Source organism: Haemorhous mexicanus, chromosome 6, assembly GCF_027477595.1.
Source record: "Haemorhous mexicanus isolate bHaeMex1 chromosome 6, bHaeMex1.pri, whole genome shotgun sequence".
Lineage (NCBI taxonomy): Eukaryota > Metazoa > Chordata > Aves > Passeriformes > Fringillidae > Haemorhous > Haemorhous mexicanus.
In genome coordinates, this window is record NC_082346.1 from 51,213,239 (window position 1) to 51,227,885 (window position 14,647).

A 14,647-nucleotide genomic window follows, 5' to 3' on the forward strand; every position below is an offset into this window, starting at 1 on the left:
CACTTAGTAATAAAATCTTGTTCAACCTCTGTCCAGCTATGTTGTCCAATGGTTTCTTGCAGCAAACTTATAATCAATATAGCAGAGAAACATTAAAACTCAGGGATTATAATCAGATATTAAAACATATTTCTAAAACTGTCTCTGTATATAAAGTATTTTCCTTTTTGGGAAAACATCGTCAACAAGTGTGCCAGTGTGTTTTCCCCACAGGTTTTGTGCCGGTGTAGCAGAATCTTAGAATCAAAATCTAGGATGGAAGAGACCTTCAGAGGCCATCTAGTGCAGCCCTTTTCATAAAACATCAGGTTTCTTAGGTACATGTCTCCAAGCAGAGGTATTTTGCAACCTCTCTGGACCACGTCTTCCAGACTTAACCACTGCATGGTAAAAATGTGTTCCTTATTCGAATTTTTTACATCAAACAGTTCTGTTCTCTGATCTTCGGTGTCTTCCAGCTCCAGTATCATATATCTTTGTCATGATCCAGGGACTTCTGAGCTGTCATTTACAGAGAAACCAATGCATTTTCTCCGCTGAACTTTGCTTAGCATTAATTGAGAGAAAGCTTCCATGGATCTTCTGCTCTTCCATTTATCTCAGGGGGGTCTTTGTGAAGCATAATCCACATGGATGCTTTATCCTCGCCTCCCCTGGGTGGGCCTCACAAAAAAAGACTCAAAGGAGAAAATAAATGTTCTGGTCACCTGCTATTGCCTAGATCTGCTTGTAAAGATCTGGTGCTTACCTTCAGTAGAGTCAGGTTTTGACTACAGGGCTGCTTTCCAGGAGATGTAGCTAATTTATAGCTCTTGAGAGGTATTATTCAGTGATCAGTTTATGGGATTGAAACCCAATCACACAGTGGACTTTTTATTTTCTGGCTGTCATTTACAAGATAATGAGGAAGGGAATTAATATCTGAGTGAGAAAGCATAATGAAAATTTCCCACCTCTGCACAGAAAGCCATCAATATTTTTTACCGAGGTTAATTTTATCCTAGTTCAGACTATGGACTCAAAGACCAGCCCTTCCCTGAGCTGTGGACCTTCCTGCATGCCCTGCCCACGCCAAGTGCTGCAGCACATCCGATGTGACACACCCTGGTCACACACTCCCAGAGCCTTTTACATTGCCCTGGGAATGTCCCCTCCTCACCAGACTGGCTCACAGGAGCTTCTGGGTCCTGAGGGGCCCTGGGCTGCTGCTCAGGTGTCCCTGAGCATAGGTGATTCTGCTGCTGGTAACTCATTCTGATATGCCAGGAGTATGCAGGGGGCATTTGAGGTTTCCAGAGCTCTAGTTGTGGGAGAGCACAGCTTTGAGGCATATATCTATCACATGGATTTCCTGAGCCTAGAGGCGGTTGTGATTAGCAGGTGCTGGCTATGAGGATCTTGGCCATGGCGCCCTCCTAGCTGCCAAGATCCTGATGGTGATAGAAGCCATATTTTCATCCCCAATTCATCACCAAGTTCTTTAAAAACTGAGAAATTCATATAGTACTTCCCAGGAATATCTGTTAATTACTAATTGTGTGACAATTACAAGACTATCAGAAAACAAAATTAAAAACATGGCATCATGGAATTGTTTGGGCTTGGGTTAGACGGGACCTTGAAGATCATCTAGTTCCCAATCCATGCCACGGGCAAGGACACTTTCCACTACACCAGGTTTTCTCAGGGCCCCATCCAGCCAGGCCATTGACACTACCAGGGATGGGGCATCCACAGCTTCTCTGGGCAAACCACTTCAGTGCCTTACCACCCTCACAGTAAAAAATTCCATCTTAATATCTAATCTAACCTACTCTCTTTCCATTTGAAGTCATTCCCTCTTGTTGTGTCACTCCAGGCCCTTGTTAAAAGCCCCTCTCCATCTTCCCTGTAGGGTCTCTTCAGGTACTGCAAGGCTACAATTAGGTAACCCCAAAGCCTTCTTTTCTGCAGGCTGAACAATTTCAATTCTCTCAGCATTTCTTCATAGGAGAGGTGTTCCATCCTTATTTTGTGCATTTAAAAGAGCAGTAGTTGGTCTTTCCAGCAGAATATGAAATTTGTTTTCAGCCCATGACATTTAAGGCTGTTGCTTCTGTTATGTGCTTTTAGATTCTCCCTAGTGGGTGCTGTATAATACTGGGAGCAATGACAGACCTGTGCACTGGCACTAACCACTGGCTGTTGGAAATATGTAATTTTCTTTTATACCTCAAGCGTACTATTTCTCTCTCTGACTCCACAGCAATATACAGTTTCCTGATTTTGCTTGTTCTTTTATTATCTTTAACACTATTCAAAATTGCCTCTGGTTTTCTTCCAGTGTCTGTTGAATTTCACATAATTTGTAGATAACAGTTAAATCTACCTCCACCATGGGTTAGCCTGGGTTTCTGAGCTCCTCACTTACATTTTTAGCCTTTGTTTCCCTTCTGGTTCCTAAACATGACAACAAATACAGTTTATTGCTATTTCCACGCTGCTTGCTTTCCTTTTCTCCTTATTTCAATGTGTGCCGTTCCAAAGTTTCTGCCATGTTGGCAATTCTTTTTTCTATGGCTGTTAACCTACAAGAGAAGACTGTTTTTAGCCTTCACAGAGACTGCTTTGATCCATCCCCTCCCTGGTTTCCCCCAGGGTCTGCACAGATAGTGCTGAGGCTGCAGCCTGTGCGTGGCATGGTTGCATGCACTCCCACATCCCATCTGTGTGTAGACACCAATGCAGGCTGCATTAGAAGATGTCCTTTGCACTTTGTCCCTCATGTGGCACATCACACCAGCTCCAGCCTCCAGCAGTGCCCCTGCACTGAAGTGGCCCATCACAGTACTTGCATGCAGCAGCAGCAGCTCTTGACTAGCTAGGATGAAAGTCCTTCCCTGGCTACTCTGAGGTTTCTTGGTCACAATACTCACAGCCAGAGATCCAACCAAGAAACAAAAACCCATGGAAAAAGAAGCAAAAAAGAAGCAGACTGAAAGAAGAAACCCTCTCTTGAGCAAACCATGACTGCATTGGGTTTGTGACAACCTAAATGGTGACATTTTTGTGGGGGTTGTGCAATCCTTCTGGGCTCATTATTTAGTACACAAATTTGCCGCACATTTGCAGTGAAAGGCATGCCCTGTTTTTTGCCAAAATAGAAAGAAAACCGAGGCAAGACATGTATGGTTCCTACACCTGTCTGAAGATGGTTCCTTAACAAGATGTTTTCTGGTCATCCAGTTCTTAAATCAGCTTCATTTTTGCCTATCCACTTTCAAATGATTTAAGAGGCAAGGTTACTTCTCAAAATAAGATGAGGTTGGCAAAATAGCACTCAGATATTTTTTCCTACTAACAAACAGAGACTATTGATCTGAGGTCCATGATGAACAGCAAACACAGTCTCTTAATATTTGCCTACAGAGTTATTTGTCATTGCAAAGCTGGACTTTGACAATTCATCCTGAGTTAGCCCCGAGATTTGGCAAGAAGTTTTACATGATCTTTTGTAGAATAAATTTATCTGTATTTCACCTAGACCAAGTCCTGATACATGTTTAGAGGCATGAAGCCAACTATTTGTTACTAAATATGGAACATACTAAGTACAGTTATGAGTAAGAAACTTTTGTCATTGATTTATGTGATTTTGAGGAGGACTTTAAAATTGAGTATCAAGTGTTACCTATCTGCAGATAGACATGGAATGTTTTTTCTATTCCTTATTGGTATTCTTGAACTACAATTTAGTCATATTGATGACACCGGTTTAATGTGAAAGAAAATAAAGATCCCCAAACCAAAAAAAGAATTATGTTTTAGAAATATTCACGACAGTTTTTTGTTTTTTTATTCACCACAGGCATCTTAAGAAACTAAGGTCTTAAACGTTGTCATTTATAATTTTTTTCTACCAGTTTGAGATATTCTGTAACAAAAGATTTATTCAATCTATAATTTGCATGCTTTCTTTGGCTTTCTATATTTTAATAAGATGCACTAAAGATGTTGATTTAAATACTAAAGCAATAGATAATAAAATAATTTAAATATTTACTGCTTTGTAAGTGAAGTTATGTTTCTTTCATAGCCATGCAATTATCTAGCCCAGCTGGATTCAAGGAACCTTAAGGTTAGAAAAGGTACAAATGTCGATTCCCAGACTGCTTTTACTCTATAACGGTAGAGTATAGATGCTCACTGCTATCATTTAGAAAAGTGACTTCTGAAATATTTTCTGTATTTTTCTTGTGTTTTTATGATAGCTTAAACCAAGTTAACAGTACCTAGGAAAGCTCTGCAGTTCCTACTGAGGAAGTGCAAACTTTCTGGAGTTATAATTTGCATTCCTCCTTTTTTCTACGACAATCTGTCAAGTCTAGCTGGAAAGTGAATACCGAAGGCGGTGTCAGTAGAAACAAGAAATGACAGTGACAACAAATCTATGAAAAGAAAAGCGATGTTATGTCATGGACTACTCCATCAGGCTTTTATCTCAAGGCATTAGCAACAATCGATATATTCGTAGGATAAATCAAAAGTCCTTCTTCTGCTATGCATTCCTTCCTTAGTAGAATTTAAATTATCTGTACAGCAAAGCAGCCTTCTTGTCTCCAGGCAGAAGGCTTCTGCTGAGTAGGAGACCAAGGAAGGGAAGCTAAACCAGCTGCACTCATCAGCCCTTTACATTGGTGGTGTCCTCCAACGTCTCAGTCACCGATACTGCAGTTTCATGCCATGTTTGCTTACAAAACATAAGGAAATTAATGAAAATTCACTCCAATATTAAAGAAATCGTTATCTAAGTGTATTCATCAAGGGTTAGTGGATTACACAGACAGGACTTACAACTTGCACCTCATTTTTCCTGTTTCTCCTTTCACATGCACAGCCTGTGACTGTACAGCAATACCTACATCAACTGAGACTTTGAACCAACTGAATACCCCACAGGAGCACATCAGAAAGGGCTTCTTACAAAACTGGTGAAAAGTGACTTGTATTTCATTAACACTGCATGCTATATTCAGGTGTAGGCTGTGGGAAATCCTAGTGAGTCTTGGACAAGGAAAAATAGTTTTAGTGTTGTAAGGGATTAATAAGGTTTCTAAGGGTAATGGTTGAAAGATGAGGACTAGCACAGGGTGGTATGCATACATAAGTGTTTCACTGGATCACACAGGAATTTAACCAGTGACGTGCATATGTTTCGTCAATCAGTCATTTTTCTGAGGGTTTACAATTTTCCCAATGAAGAGGACAGTGTGGGTGAACTTATCCAGAATCAGCAGGAGGAATGGTCTGTTGAATCTGACCCGAGGCGGGCGAGGAAAATCCCCAGATCTCCAGGTAATCTCCTTCACCGTGGCCCCGGCCGCCTCAGTGCCGTTCTCATGGACACTCAGCACAGCTCTGTGGATCACCTGCAAGGGACAAAGGAAACAGCCTCCAGCTGACAATCCAGCAAGAAGAGAGCAGCCTGCCACCCTCTTCGCTTTGGCCAGCCAAAGGGAGCCCTGCCTGCAGCAAGACTGAGCAGCAGCATCTTTTGGGAAGGTCATCACTGGTTGATCCCGTTCCCACTGCAGCACCAGCAGCCATCACACCACTCAAGCCTTCCTCCTTCACTGCTTGTGCAGAGAGTAACCCTCAAACTGCAGGCAGCCAAAGAGCACTCAAGATGACTGATGACAAGAAATTCTGGAAGCAAACAAACCTGGTAATTTAGCCGAGACTCAATTTTGTCTTTGGCAGCTTCATGTATTATTGTGAATTTACCCTGTCATCTAGCTGAAAAAAATAACTTTTTGAGAACACTAGAAGGGCAGGAATAACAGTCCTTCACCCTGTGTAGGAAGAATTAGAAGAAATTTTACCAAAGCTAATGCTCTACATTTAGATAATTTCGTTTAGTAGCCAAAAGAACATTTAATTATATGTATGTTTTCATCCTCATCCTCCAACCATGCCTTTCTAACCCCTTGTAAGCATGTTTGGCTTCAGTTTTATGAAAGACAGGGCTTTCTTTGCTTCCAGACTGGCAGCTGTTGATGAATGAGTGATGCTTCAGAGAGACTGGGATAAGCTTTTCATGGAATATTATTGTTAGATTCCTAGGAACAGGCAAATCCTGTGGTTGTTTTCACATGCTGACTTACTTTTGAAACCATCAGTCCAGGCTCCTCAGTAATCCCTGAGAGATCAGCTTGTTCAGTAAACAGATTGACCATACCCATCTGTTTAACTATATTTTTCACATCATAGGTACCAGAAATAGAAAATTTTGGAATATGCAGATGTATTTTTCTGTAACAAACAACACAAACAGGGACAAATCATCATCTAGGCAACACTCCTCAATGACTTCAGTATATTGACACTTCACATTTGTTTTTGTAAATATTTACAGTCTTCACTCAGGGTTCAGATAGCACTTCTGATCAGGTTAGCTACTTCATGAGGAGGGTTGGAACAGGATAAGTCTGTGCTAGCTCCTGCCTCTGCAGTGGGGTTTGAGGAGTGGGGTGGAAGACACAGCTATACCAACTCAGTGGCAAACAGAGCTACTACTGACAGGTAGGAGGGCTTTTTCAAAAGATTGTAGCTAGCTGACCTAAGTCTGTTCAAATACACAGGAGGGCCTTGGCCACCACAGAAATAGCTGCAGTAATGGTGAATTAATCCACTTTTACACAGAATGCCCTCAGCATAACACCCAACAGCTACTCCATCCTAGTTTCCCTGTGCTTGTATGAAACAAAGGTCTGTTGGCCTCATCATGGTGCTGTGTAATTATTGGTTGAACCAGGAACTTAACCCAAGATGAATCCCAAGCTCAATGACCTCTTTGTTCACTAGCCATAGCTCTTTTTCATTTTTATTTTCCAGCTAAGAAAAGGGAAGTCCATCATAGAGTCGTCTATACATTAAATGTATAGACTTCAGTCAAATAACCTGCCCTTTAATGTTTTGTCTAGGTGAGATAAACACAACTAGTCTGTAACATGGTCACCTCTCACCTTTGCAAAAAATCTTACCTGTCTTGGAGGGACTTCTCCCATTTAGTTACAGTTCTTTTCAAGAGGGCATCTTCTACCTGCTTCATCTTCCCTTCATCAGGCAGAACAAATAATGCTGCAACATCTCCATTGTAAGGAATCTGAACCAGCCAACAGGACAGCTCTTCATCAAAGTAATTTCTGTAGTAACCCTTTCGATACATCATGTCAACTTTCACAGATGTTTTCTCATCCACAAAAAAGTCCTCCTGTTTTGTCTGTGCCGTACTGAAGGGTTTCTCCCAATGGGCTTATGACAAAAAGAAAATGTATTCAGTGGAATTCAAAGAGGAATGGTCACAGTGAATAAAACAGGACCTAGTTCCACAGCCTTCCTTTCATTAGAGTAAATATCCTTTTCAAATTACTGCATCCTCAGGTGTTGCAGCATTGTATATATGTATTTTTAGGTGCTTAAAGACAATTACAGACAGATAATACTGAAAACACCATCTTTCACTGCAGCATAAGTCTGTGATCACATGACAAAATTAACCAAATTCAATAATGATATTTGATTTAAAACTTCATTAAAGCAGGTGAGGACATATTTTTACTGGCAACAAATATCCATGGCTTTATAGCTATACCTTCCAGATATTGAACATGATTTCCTCTATTTAAAATATTTAATTTTTTTCTCTTTTCATTCTCTGTAATAAGCATTATCTTTGCACCCTTTGATATATCTTACCTTTAAAGAAGACATAGTTAACGAGAACCATTGCGGTCAGAGGATCAAGATTTTCCACTAGTTTAACTATTTTCCCATTTGTCTTTTCCTCAATATAACTGTTGATCTGACTCTCAGCACCAACAGAGTTGTTAAAGTCAGTAGAAAATACTTCAGATTCATAAAAGCTTTTGACATCATCAAAGAACTTCTGCAGTGGTTTTAGTGTCTCTTCTATAAAAAGGGCATTGCCCAGGCTCAGCTGGAACTCACTATCTGAACGGTTCAGCATGTGGAGGAGTTGGCAAAAACCTTCATGTATTTCCTGCTCCTGAGTCTTTTTCAGGTTAAAGGCAAGCCCTTCCAAAATCTGTGTCAGCGTCACAGCCTTGGCACCAAGTGCCAGCATTGCAAAGGAAGCAGAGATGCTTATGGGTGAAAAGAAAATATTTTTGTCCATTGCTTCAGATGCAGCCAGCTTGTAAAAGGAAAATGCAAAGTCAGCATTGCTGAAAACTAGTTTGACAAAGGTTTTGTTCTTAAGTGGAGAAGCTTTTTCCCACTGAGAATTAAGTCCTGGATAATATGTCTCTTTAGCATCATCCTGCTTATTACGGTAGCGAGGATGCTGATGACGCAGGGCAACAGTATGCAAACCAACTAGCAATAAACACAAGGAGAAAGTGGTCTTCATTTTGCTTTCAGCTGTTTCTGCAAAAGAAATAGACATGCAAAACACGTCATGGAAACTAATTTGTTCATATTGTGTCCTCCAGTAAAGCAAAATGATGCTCTCAGAACACACCTGTTCTCCCAAGTCCCCCACACTTATAATTCCATTTCTGATGCATCCCGGTGTTCTCTGGAAAGAATACACCTCCACTATTTATATGTATAGTCTAGTTCTCTTTTAAAAGAGGTAATTTGAAACTTTTAAAAGTTTATTTACTTTAATATTAGCATATTCTTTTAAAATTTGTAAATAACTGGAAGCTTATGACCTTTTCCCAAGAGAACTGGTATAAGTTGGTTTTGTACTCAGTACTGCATGAAGGTTACTGCAGCTCTGTTAGCCTCCCTCAATTCATCAAATAATTAGAGAATTTAATCTGTATTAAACACAAATGTGATATATGCATAGATCATAATATCCTCAACCAAAATTACAAAATACTCTTATATTTTCTTCAAAGGGGAAAGACTAGATGACTGGTCTTTGTGGTATAAAAGTCTATAGTGATTTCTCTTGTTTCCAAACAAATTTTTATTTTATTATGTGCCGTATCTTCTTCAGTATCTGCTCTTTCTGGCTTTTGAAATTTATTGATTTTTTAATAAGAAGTATATTCTCTATTTACATGTACAAAGGCACCACTCCCAGGCAATGAACCCCTCAAAATGAAGTGTAAGAGATCCAAAGGAAAACTAAAAGGGTACTTACAATGCTACAGTCTGGTCTTGTCTGCTCATTCTTCTCTTCAGTACCTTCAAACAGAGTTAATCAGGGCACTCCGTTAATCATTAATTAGTTCAAATAAAAGTTGCCAGAGAGGATGCATGACAAGCAGTAATGACATTGGCTATTTTGGACAATTTTTCCAACCCAGACAAATGCTGGGTGATGGGGCTGCAGACAAGAAGGAATGGAGCAGAGACTGTATCTCTATCTTGTTGCTTCCATGCTTGCAGATTGACAGGAAGCACCTGCTGCTATGGGTGTTTGGCAAGAGAGCCACAGCCATACCTTTCATGTCTGGAGCTGAAAGCTGTGACTTGGTGTGAGGGCCACCCTTTGCTTGGGTCTGTCTGAGCCAGCACCACTCACAAAGGATCACAGCGTCCCTGCCAGAACGCCCTCTTTGGTTCATCCTGGGGCACTGCCGGAGCCACAACCTCTCTGGCAGGATTTCAAAACAGGGTTTGGATTTAGAAAGTCCTCGTCCTTACTATATACCTCAATCACAACTTTCAACATCATGTTTGATGGTTTTGTGGAATTTCTTATGCAGAGCAGATTGTGTGTGATTGGTGAACATTCTGTAAGTTTCTTAGGAGAATAACATGTGACATTATCACTCTAGTGAGACATTTACAACCAATGAAGTTGATTACTCATTGCTGTTGGCCATCCCCTGTGACTGCATATTTGGGGAACTGGGGAAGAGTTTTCACCTGGCTTTGTAGAAAATACACAACAAAACCACTACTGCTAAGAAGCAGCACTGACTGCAAAGAGAAATGTGTGGTCAGAAACAGACATCTTGTTTCCTCTGGTTCATTTTCTGCATTATATGCAGCTGAAATGGACACCAAGAGGACACAGAACAGGCTGCCAATTCATCTTTCATCCAGTACTAAAGAAGACATACTGGCATCACTAGATGATATTCAGGGTTGAATATAATACATGAACAAGTCACAGAAGGAGAAACTAAGGCAGAAAATAAACTTTTTAAAACAGATCTAGTTGCCAACATGTCCCCCTCTGCAAGTTCCCAGGCATTTGGTTTCTGAGGAGGAGCCCCAGACTATGTCAGATATTGAAATGCCCCACATGAGGTGTTAAACATCTCTGAATGAGAGCACACTGATGGGGAGCTGCACTTAGGAAGCTGAAGGCAATGCTGGAATGGGAACTGGATTTTCATCCCCTTAATCTCAAATCAAGGCTCTTGTCCTGTGGTTGTTTTATATGGCTGCACAGTCAAGCAGCAAAACAGGACAGGGCATACCCTTTTCTTTTTGAATTCAGCAGTGTTAATCTTTTTGCACACTGACCTAGGCACTGGAACACCTGATCACTTGATCTGGTTACAAGACCCTCAAACCATTCTACTTGAGACCATCAGACCCAAGTCATCCACTTGGCTCATATGTGGGCTGCAAGAGGTTGGTGAGAAAGTGAGGGGAAAGGCAATTCACAGCTTTCCTTCTGAGGGTCTTCTGCTTAAAGATCAAATAAAATATAAAACTACTTGTGTGACGTGTAGATAATTTTGTGTGAATAACTGTACGTGTGTGAAAGACATGTATGTGAATGCACACACCTCTAAGTATTCCTAGGAGTGGAAAAAGATCATCCAGTAAGTGTGATGTGTTAATGGAATAATACATGCACGCGTCTGGCAGACAGGAAACTTGGGTTGCCCTCTGAGAACAATTCAAATGGAAAAAGAAACAAAGGCCCTGGGAATTGTTTCGGAATATGATAACTGATTGTTACTAATTCTAGTCGTAGCAGTGTGTGAGTAGTTCTGCTAAAGAGAATCACTACCTTTGTTAAATATGAACAGAACCTGTAGCTAATAATATGTGGCATAATTAATACATTATGATTTGAACTGAAAAAAAATACTATCTCAAATTTCTTGTGATATTTTGGTAACATATAAATAATATGATTTGACATATGATAATATATAAATAATATGATAATATGTAAATAATAACCTTAAAACATTTTTAAGAACTTTGAAGAATTACACATTTGATATATTTTATGTGCAATTGTTTTAAACTTTTTTTTCTAAAAGTTAGTAAAAATTAGGGTGCTCTTTTCCATCATGGTATGAAGTAATGTAAATGGGCATTTTCTTTTCTGATGACAAAATGCCTGAGAGAGTTAATGTCTCTCAGCCTGATTATTTACTGCCTAATCAACTTATTTGTCTTACTTTTGTTAATTTTATAATTTTATTTACATCTGAAAGTGATACTCAGGTTTAAAATATTTTTACATGACTTAATATTAGAATAGGAAAAAATTCAAATTGCACTTGTTCCTCATGCATGGAGAACACTTTCTGCGGAGAGTGCTAATGTACTGGAAGGACACAACACATTACTTTCTGGAGCCCTTAATAGGGAGTCTGTCCATCTAACCAAAGTAAACACAGGTATTTTCCAACCTTTCCTATTATATTAGCAAATTTTCCCTCACTAGGAAAAGCCTACGGGTGGCAGTGCAAGAGATGGTTGAGACGTTAAGGGCTTTTTTTATTCTGTCTCTTTGGGTTGGTCCTAAATATTCTCCAGAAAAAGTGCTCTCAGCCCAGGTCTGTCATTCAGGACAACACCAGGAGGACATGCATGAGGAATAAATACAAATTGCTTCACCCTTCATCATCCTCACAGCATTTTGATTGCAAAACTTAATCCCTTTTTCCTTGTGTCAAAAAAAGCATTTACAATGGAAGATGAACTTATAGTGGAGGAACCTCCATACTCTGTCCTATGAGTTCCTATTCCCAACTCCTCCCCATTTCCCATCTGCCTCCAATCAAGCATCCTACATTTGTACCTTGGTCCTGCCGTTCCTTGGTCCACCAGCAGTCTGGGATCCCTGAAAAAGGGGTTGCTTAGCAGGGGTTACTCCTGTGAAATATATGACAGACACAACATGAAATGGAAAAGGAGTGTATGCAATATCTACCCTGGAAGTTTTTGATTTGTAGGCTGCATTGTGGATAAAGATAGAGTTAAAAAAAAAAGCGGTACTGATCATCAGAAATTTGTGTCAGGAATACATGAGGAGCAAGCAGTGTGCTGGTGCACCTTTGGAATTACAGCATCACCCTGCAATGTGCCACTCCACCTACCTTGCCATCTCTTTTTACTGGCATAGAACTTGGCTCCTACGTGCTTCATATGATGATCTGTAGCTCTGGCATCAGATGTGATGATGGAACACAGTCCCCCCTTGCCCAGTCTCTGCCACAAATAAGTTTTTCCTTCTTTATGACTGCTAAGTTGTCTCTTTTCAAGGCTGAAAATCTTTCACCTCCAACAGGAGCTCTTCCAGACCTTAGATTAACCTTACAAATTTTTTCTGGAGATTTAATCCCTCTGTTATTATAGGACCATGTGTGGATGGCCCAGAGATTTAGATCATTTGCTATGCAATTTGCTCTTTTTTTCTTTCCCAGTAATTTCTAATATTTAATTTGCTTTCTTTTCCACTATTGAGCTGATCTGCGTATGTACTACCACCAGAACACCAAACCATCAATCCTGTGTGACAGCAATCAGTTCAAGTGCAGCATTTTGCTAAACCTGCAGCTAAAACTTAGCAAGAAAATCAAAGTCCCTATCAACCCAATAATAGGCCAGAAAGATATTGCTGTTTCTGGTTTGAAAATGAGTCAGAATTTGTCATGTCCATTCCTTTACTTTACCAGGAGATGGTGGCACAGGGCTCCTTTTCCTATAATCCCCAGAACTGGAAGCTCCATGCATAACAATTCTACTTGAAGATGACAATGTAGAAGAATCACACTGAAAGACTGGCTTCTTTCAAGGGTCTCACTTATAGCTGGTATACTGAAATAATTGCATTTTACTAGTGGAATTTGCCCTATGGACCTTTTTCTCTTGGTGTAAAAGAGCCCTTCTTATGCAAACAACTTTCAGAGTGACAAGTTCACCAGAATATAAAAGTTCTTATTTTGAAATTAATTGTCTACCCAGAGAAAGCTCTTGGTGTTAAATTAAATTTAAATTGATATCTTACGTTCTATATTTTTGTGATGCAAACATGGCCTTAATCAAGCACTAGGAAAATCCCTTATGTAGATATTTTGGAGTTACCCTTAAAATTTATTCCTTCCAAAGCCAGATGGAAAGTATAAGGGCTAAAATTTGTAAAGTGCTACCATTTGTTATTGTACAACAGATTAATATTGTCGGTCTTAGTGAAGAAGCAGAAGGAAGATCAACAAGCTGAATAAATATATTCAAAGAAAATAAAATTATTGTGTGATTCTATTGCTCATTTCCCTATAAGATTTACCACAAGACACAGCTCTCACTTGAAAGGTAGAGGAACAGAAAATAAATTCCAGTAACCATTCTGTGAATATGAAAGTTATGGTATGGCTTTTTTGATGACTAGAGAATCTGCATCTGTGAGAGTAGCAAAACTAAGAATTCATGCACATTTTAGAACCTATTACATCTTTCATCTCTGTGTACAGATGTTTTCTCCTGCTATGAGGTTCTTTCCTGGCTGCAGCCATCTTATATGGTGACTATAACAGGTAGGTCAATAATCTTGGAGGTCTTTTCCAGCCTTAATGATTCTGTGATCTTGATTTTTCATTTCAAACATCTTCCTCTATCAGAGCATCTTCCATGTGGTCTGTTTATCCTTTATGAAACATAGTAAACAATATAGTAACTTTTCCTTAATAAGACAATTGCTCAAGTCACACAATCTTCTTCAGACCTTCCATATGAGAATCACATTGCTGTTAACTGTTTTCAAATGATGAAGAATACATTCTTGTATTCTTCATCATTTGAAAACAGTAATAAATAATAAGTCTTTTTTTCCATATGGCTTATAGAAAAAAAACCTGAATGCAACCAAAAAATAGAGAAATAAAACCATATAAATAACATTTATTCACTTGTGCTAAATTAATCTCCAGCACTAGAACTGAGCTGTACTTTCATCACTGAAATTCCTTTTTGCAAGAAACCACCAAAATAATTTGCAGTAGCATCAGCGGAGTTTGTGTCACCAGGGTGTAAGTCAGATCAAGGACATTTACATTAAATTGGTGAGTTATAGTTTTCTTTAAAATTGTTAGTCTGAGGAAAGTACAATCACCAGATTGTTTAAAATGGATTCACTGTTATACCTGGGACTGGGAACTTAATGAAGGATATTTCCAGATCAGTCTGTGGTGGCTAACAGTTTAAAGGGAATGAATGATACCATATATACGCTGTTTTTACATCTAATGATAGCAGTCCCATGTAGGTAAGGGCACACTGCAGTACCCAGCCAGGAATGGGGAAGATTTGAAGGGTGTGTTACAGGACTCAGAGATACATCGCCCATGGTGGTCTTCATGCTTTTTTGCTCTTGATAATTTGCACTTGTTCTAACTCCCACTGTAGTGAATGTTTAGAGTTTTCAAGTGAAACA

At 39.5% G+C, this 14,647-nt stretch overlaps 1 protein-coding gene across 1 annotated transcript; it reads right to left on the bottom strand.

Moving 5' to 3' along the window:
- Positions 1–3,818: 3,818 nt before the first annotated feature.
- On the bottom strand, positions 3,819–12,155 carry LOC132329302 (alpha-1-antitrypsin-like). The gene is made up of 6 exons (XM_059850231.1): positions 12,017–12,155; positions 9,158–9,201; positions 7,738–8,427; positions 7,023–7,293; positions 6,144–6,291; positions 3,819–5,408 (listed from the first exon to the last, which is right to left on the bottom strand). The coding sequence occupies exons 3-6, from the start codon at positions 8,408–8,410 to the stop codon at positions 5,202–5,204; spliced, it is 1,299 nt and encodes a 432-aa protein (XP_059706214.1). The 5' UTR covers positions 8,411–8,427; positions 9,158–9,201; positions 12,017–12,155; the 3' UTR covers positions 3,819–5,201.
- Positions 12,156–14,647: the final 2,492 nt, after the last annotated feature.

Excerpts from the sequence above, each read along its gene's own strand:
- LOC132329302 (XM_059850231.1), bottom strand. The coding sequence starts at position 8,410 with ATGAAGACCACTTTCTCCTTGTGTTTATTGCTAGTTGGTTTGCATACT. Across the intron at positions 6,292-7,022 it reads GAGAAGTCCCTCCAAGACAG|AAAAATACATCTGCATATTC; the intron begins GTAAGATTTTTT and ends TGTTTGTTACAG. Across the intron at positions 5,409-6,143 it reads CTGGACTGATGGTTTCAAAA|GTGATCCACAGAGCTGTGCT; the intron begins GTAAGTCAGCAT and ends TGTCCCTTGCAG.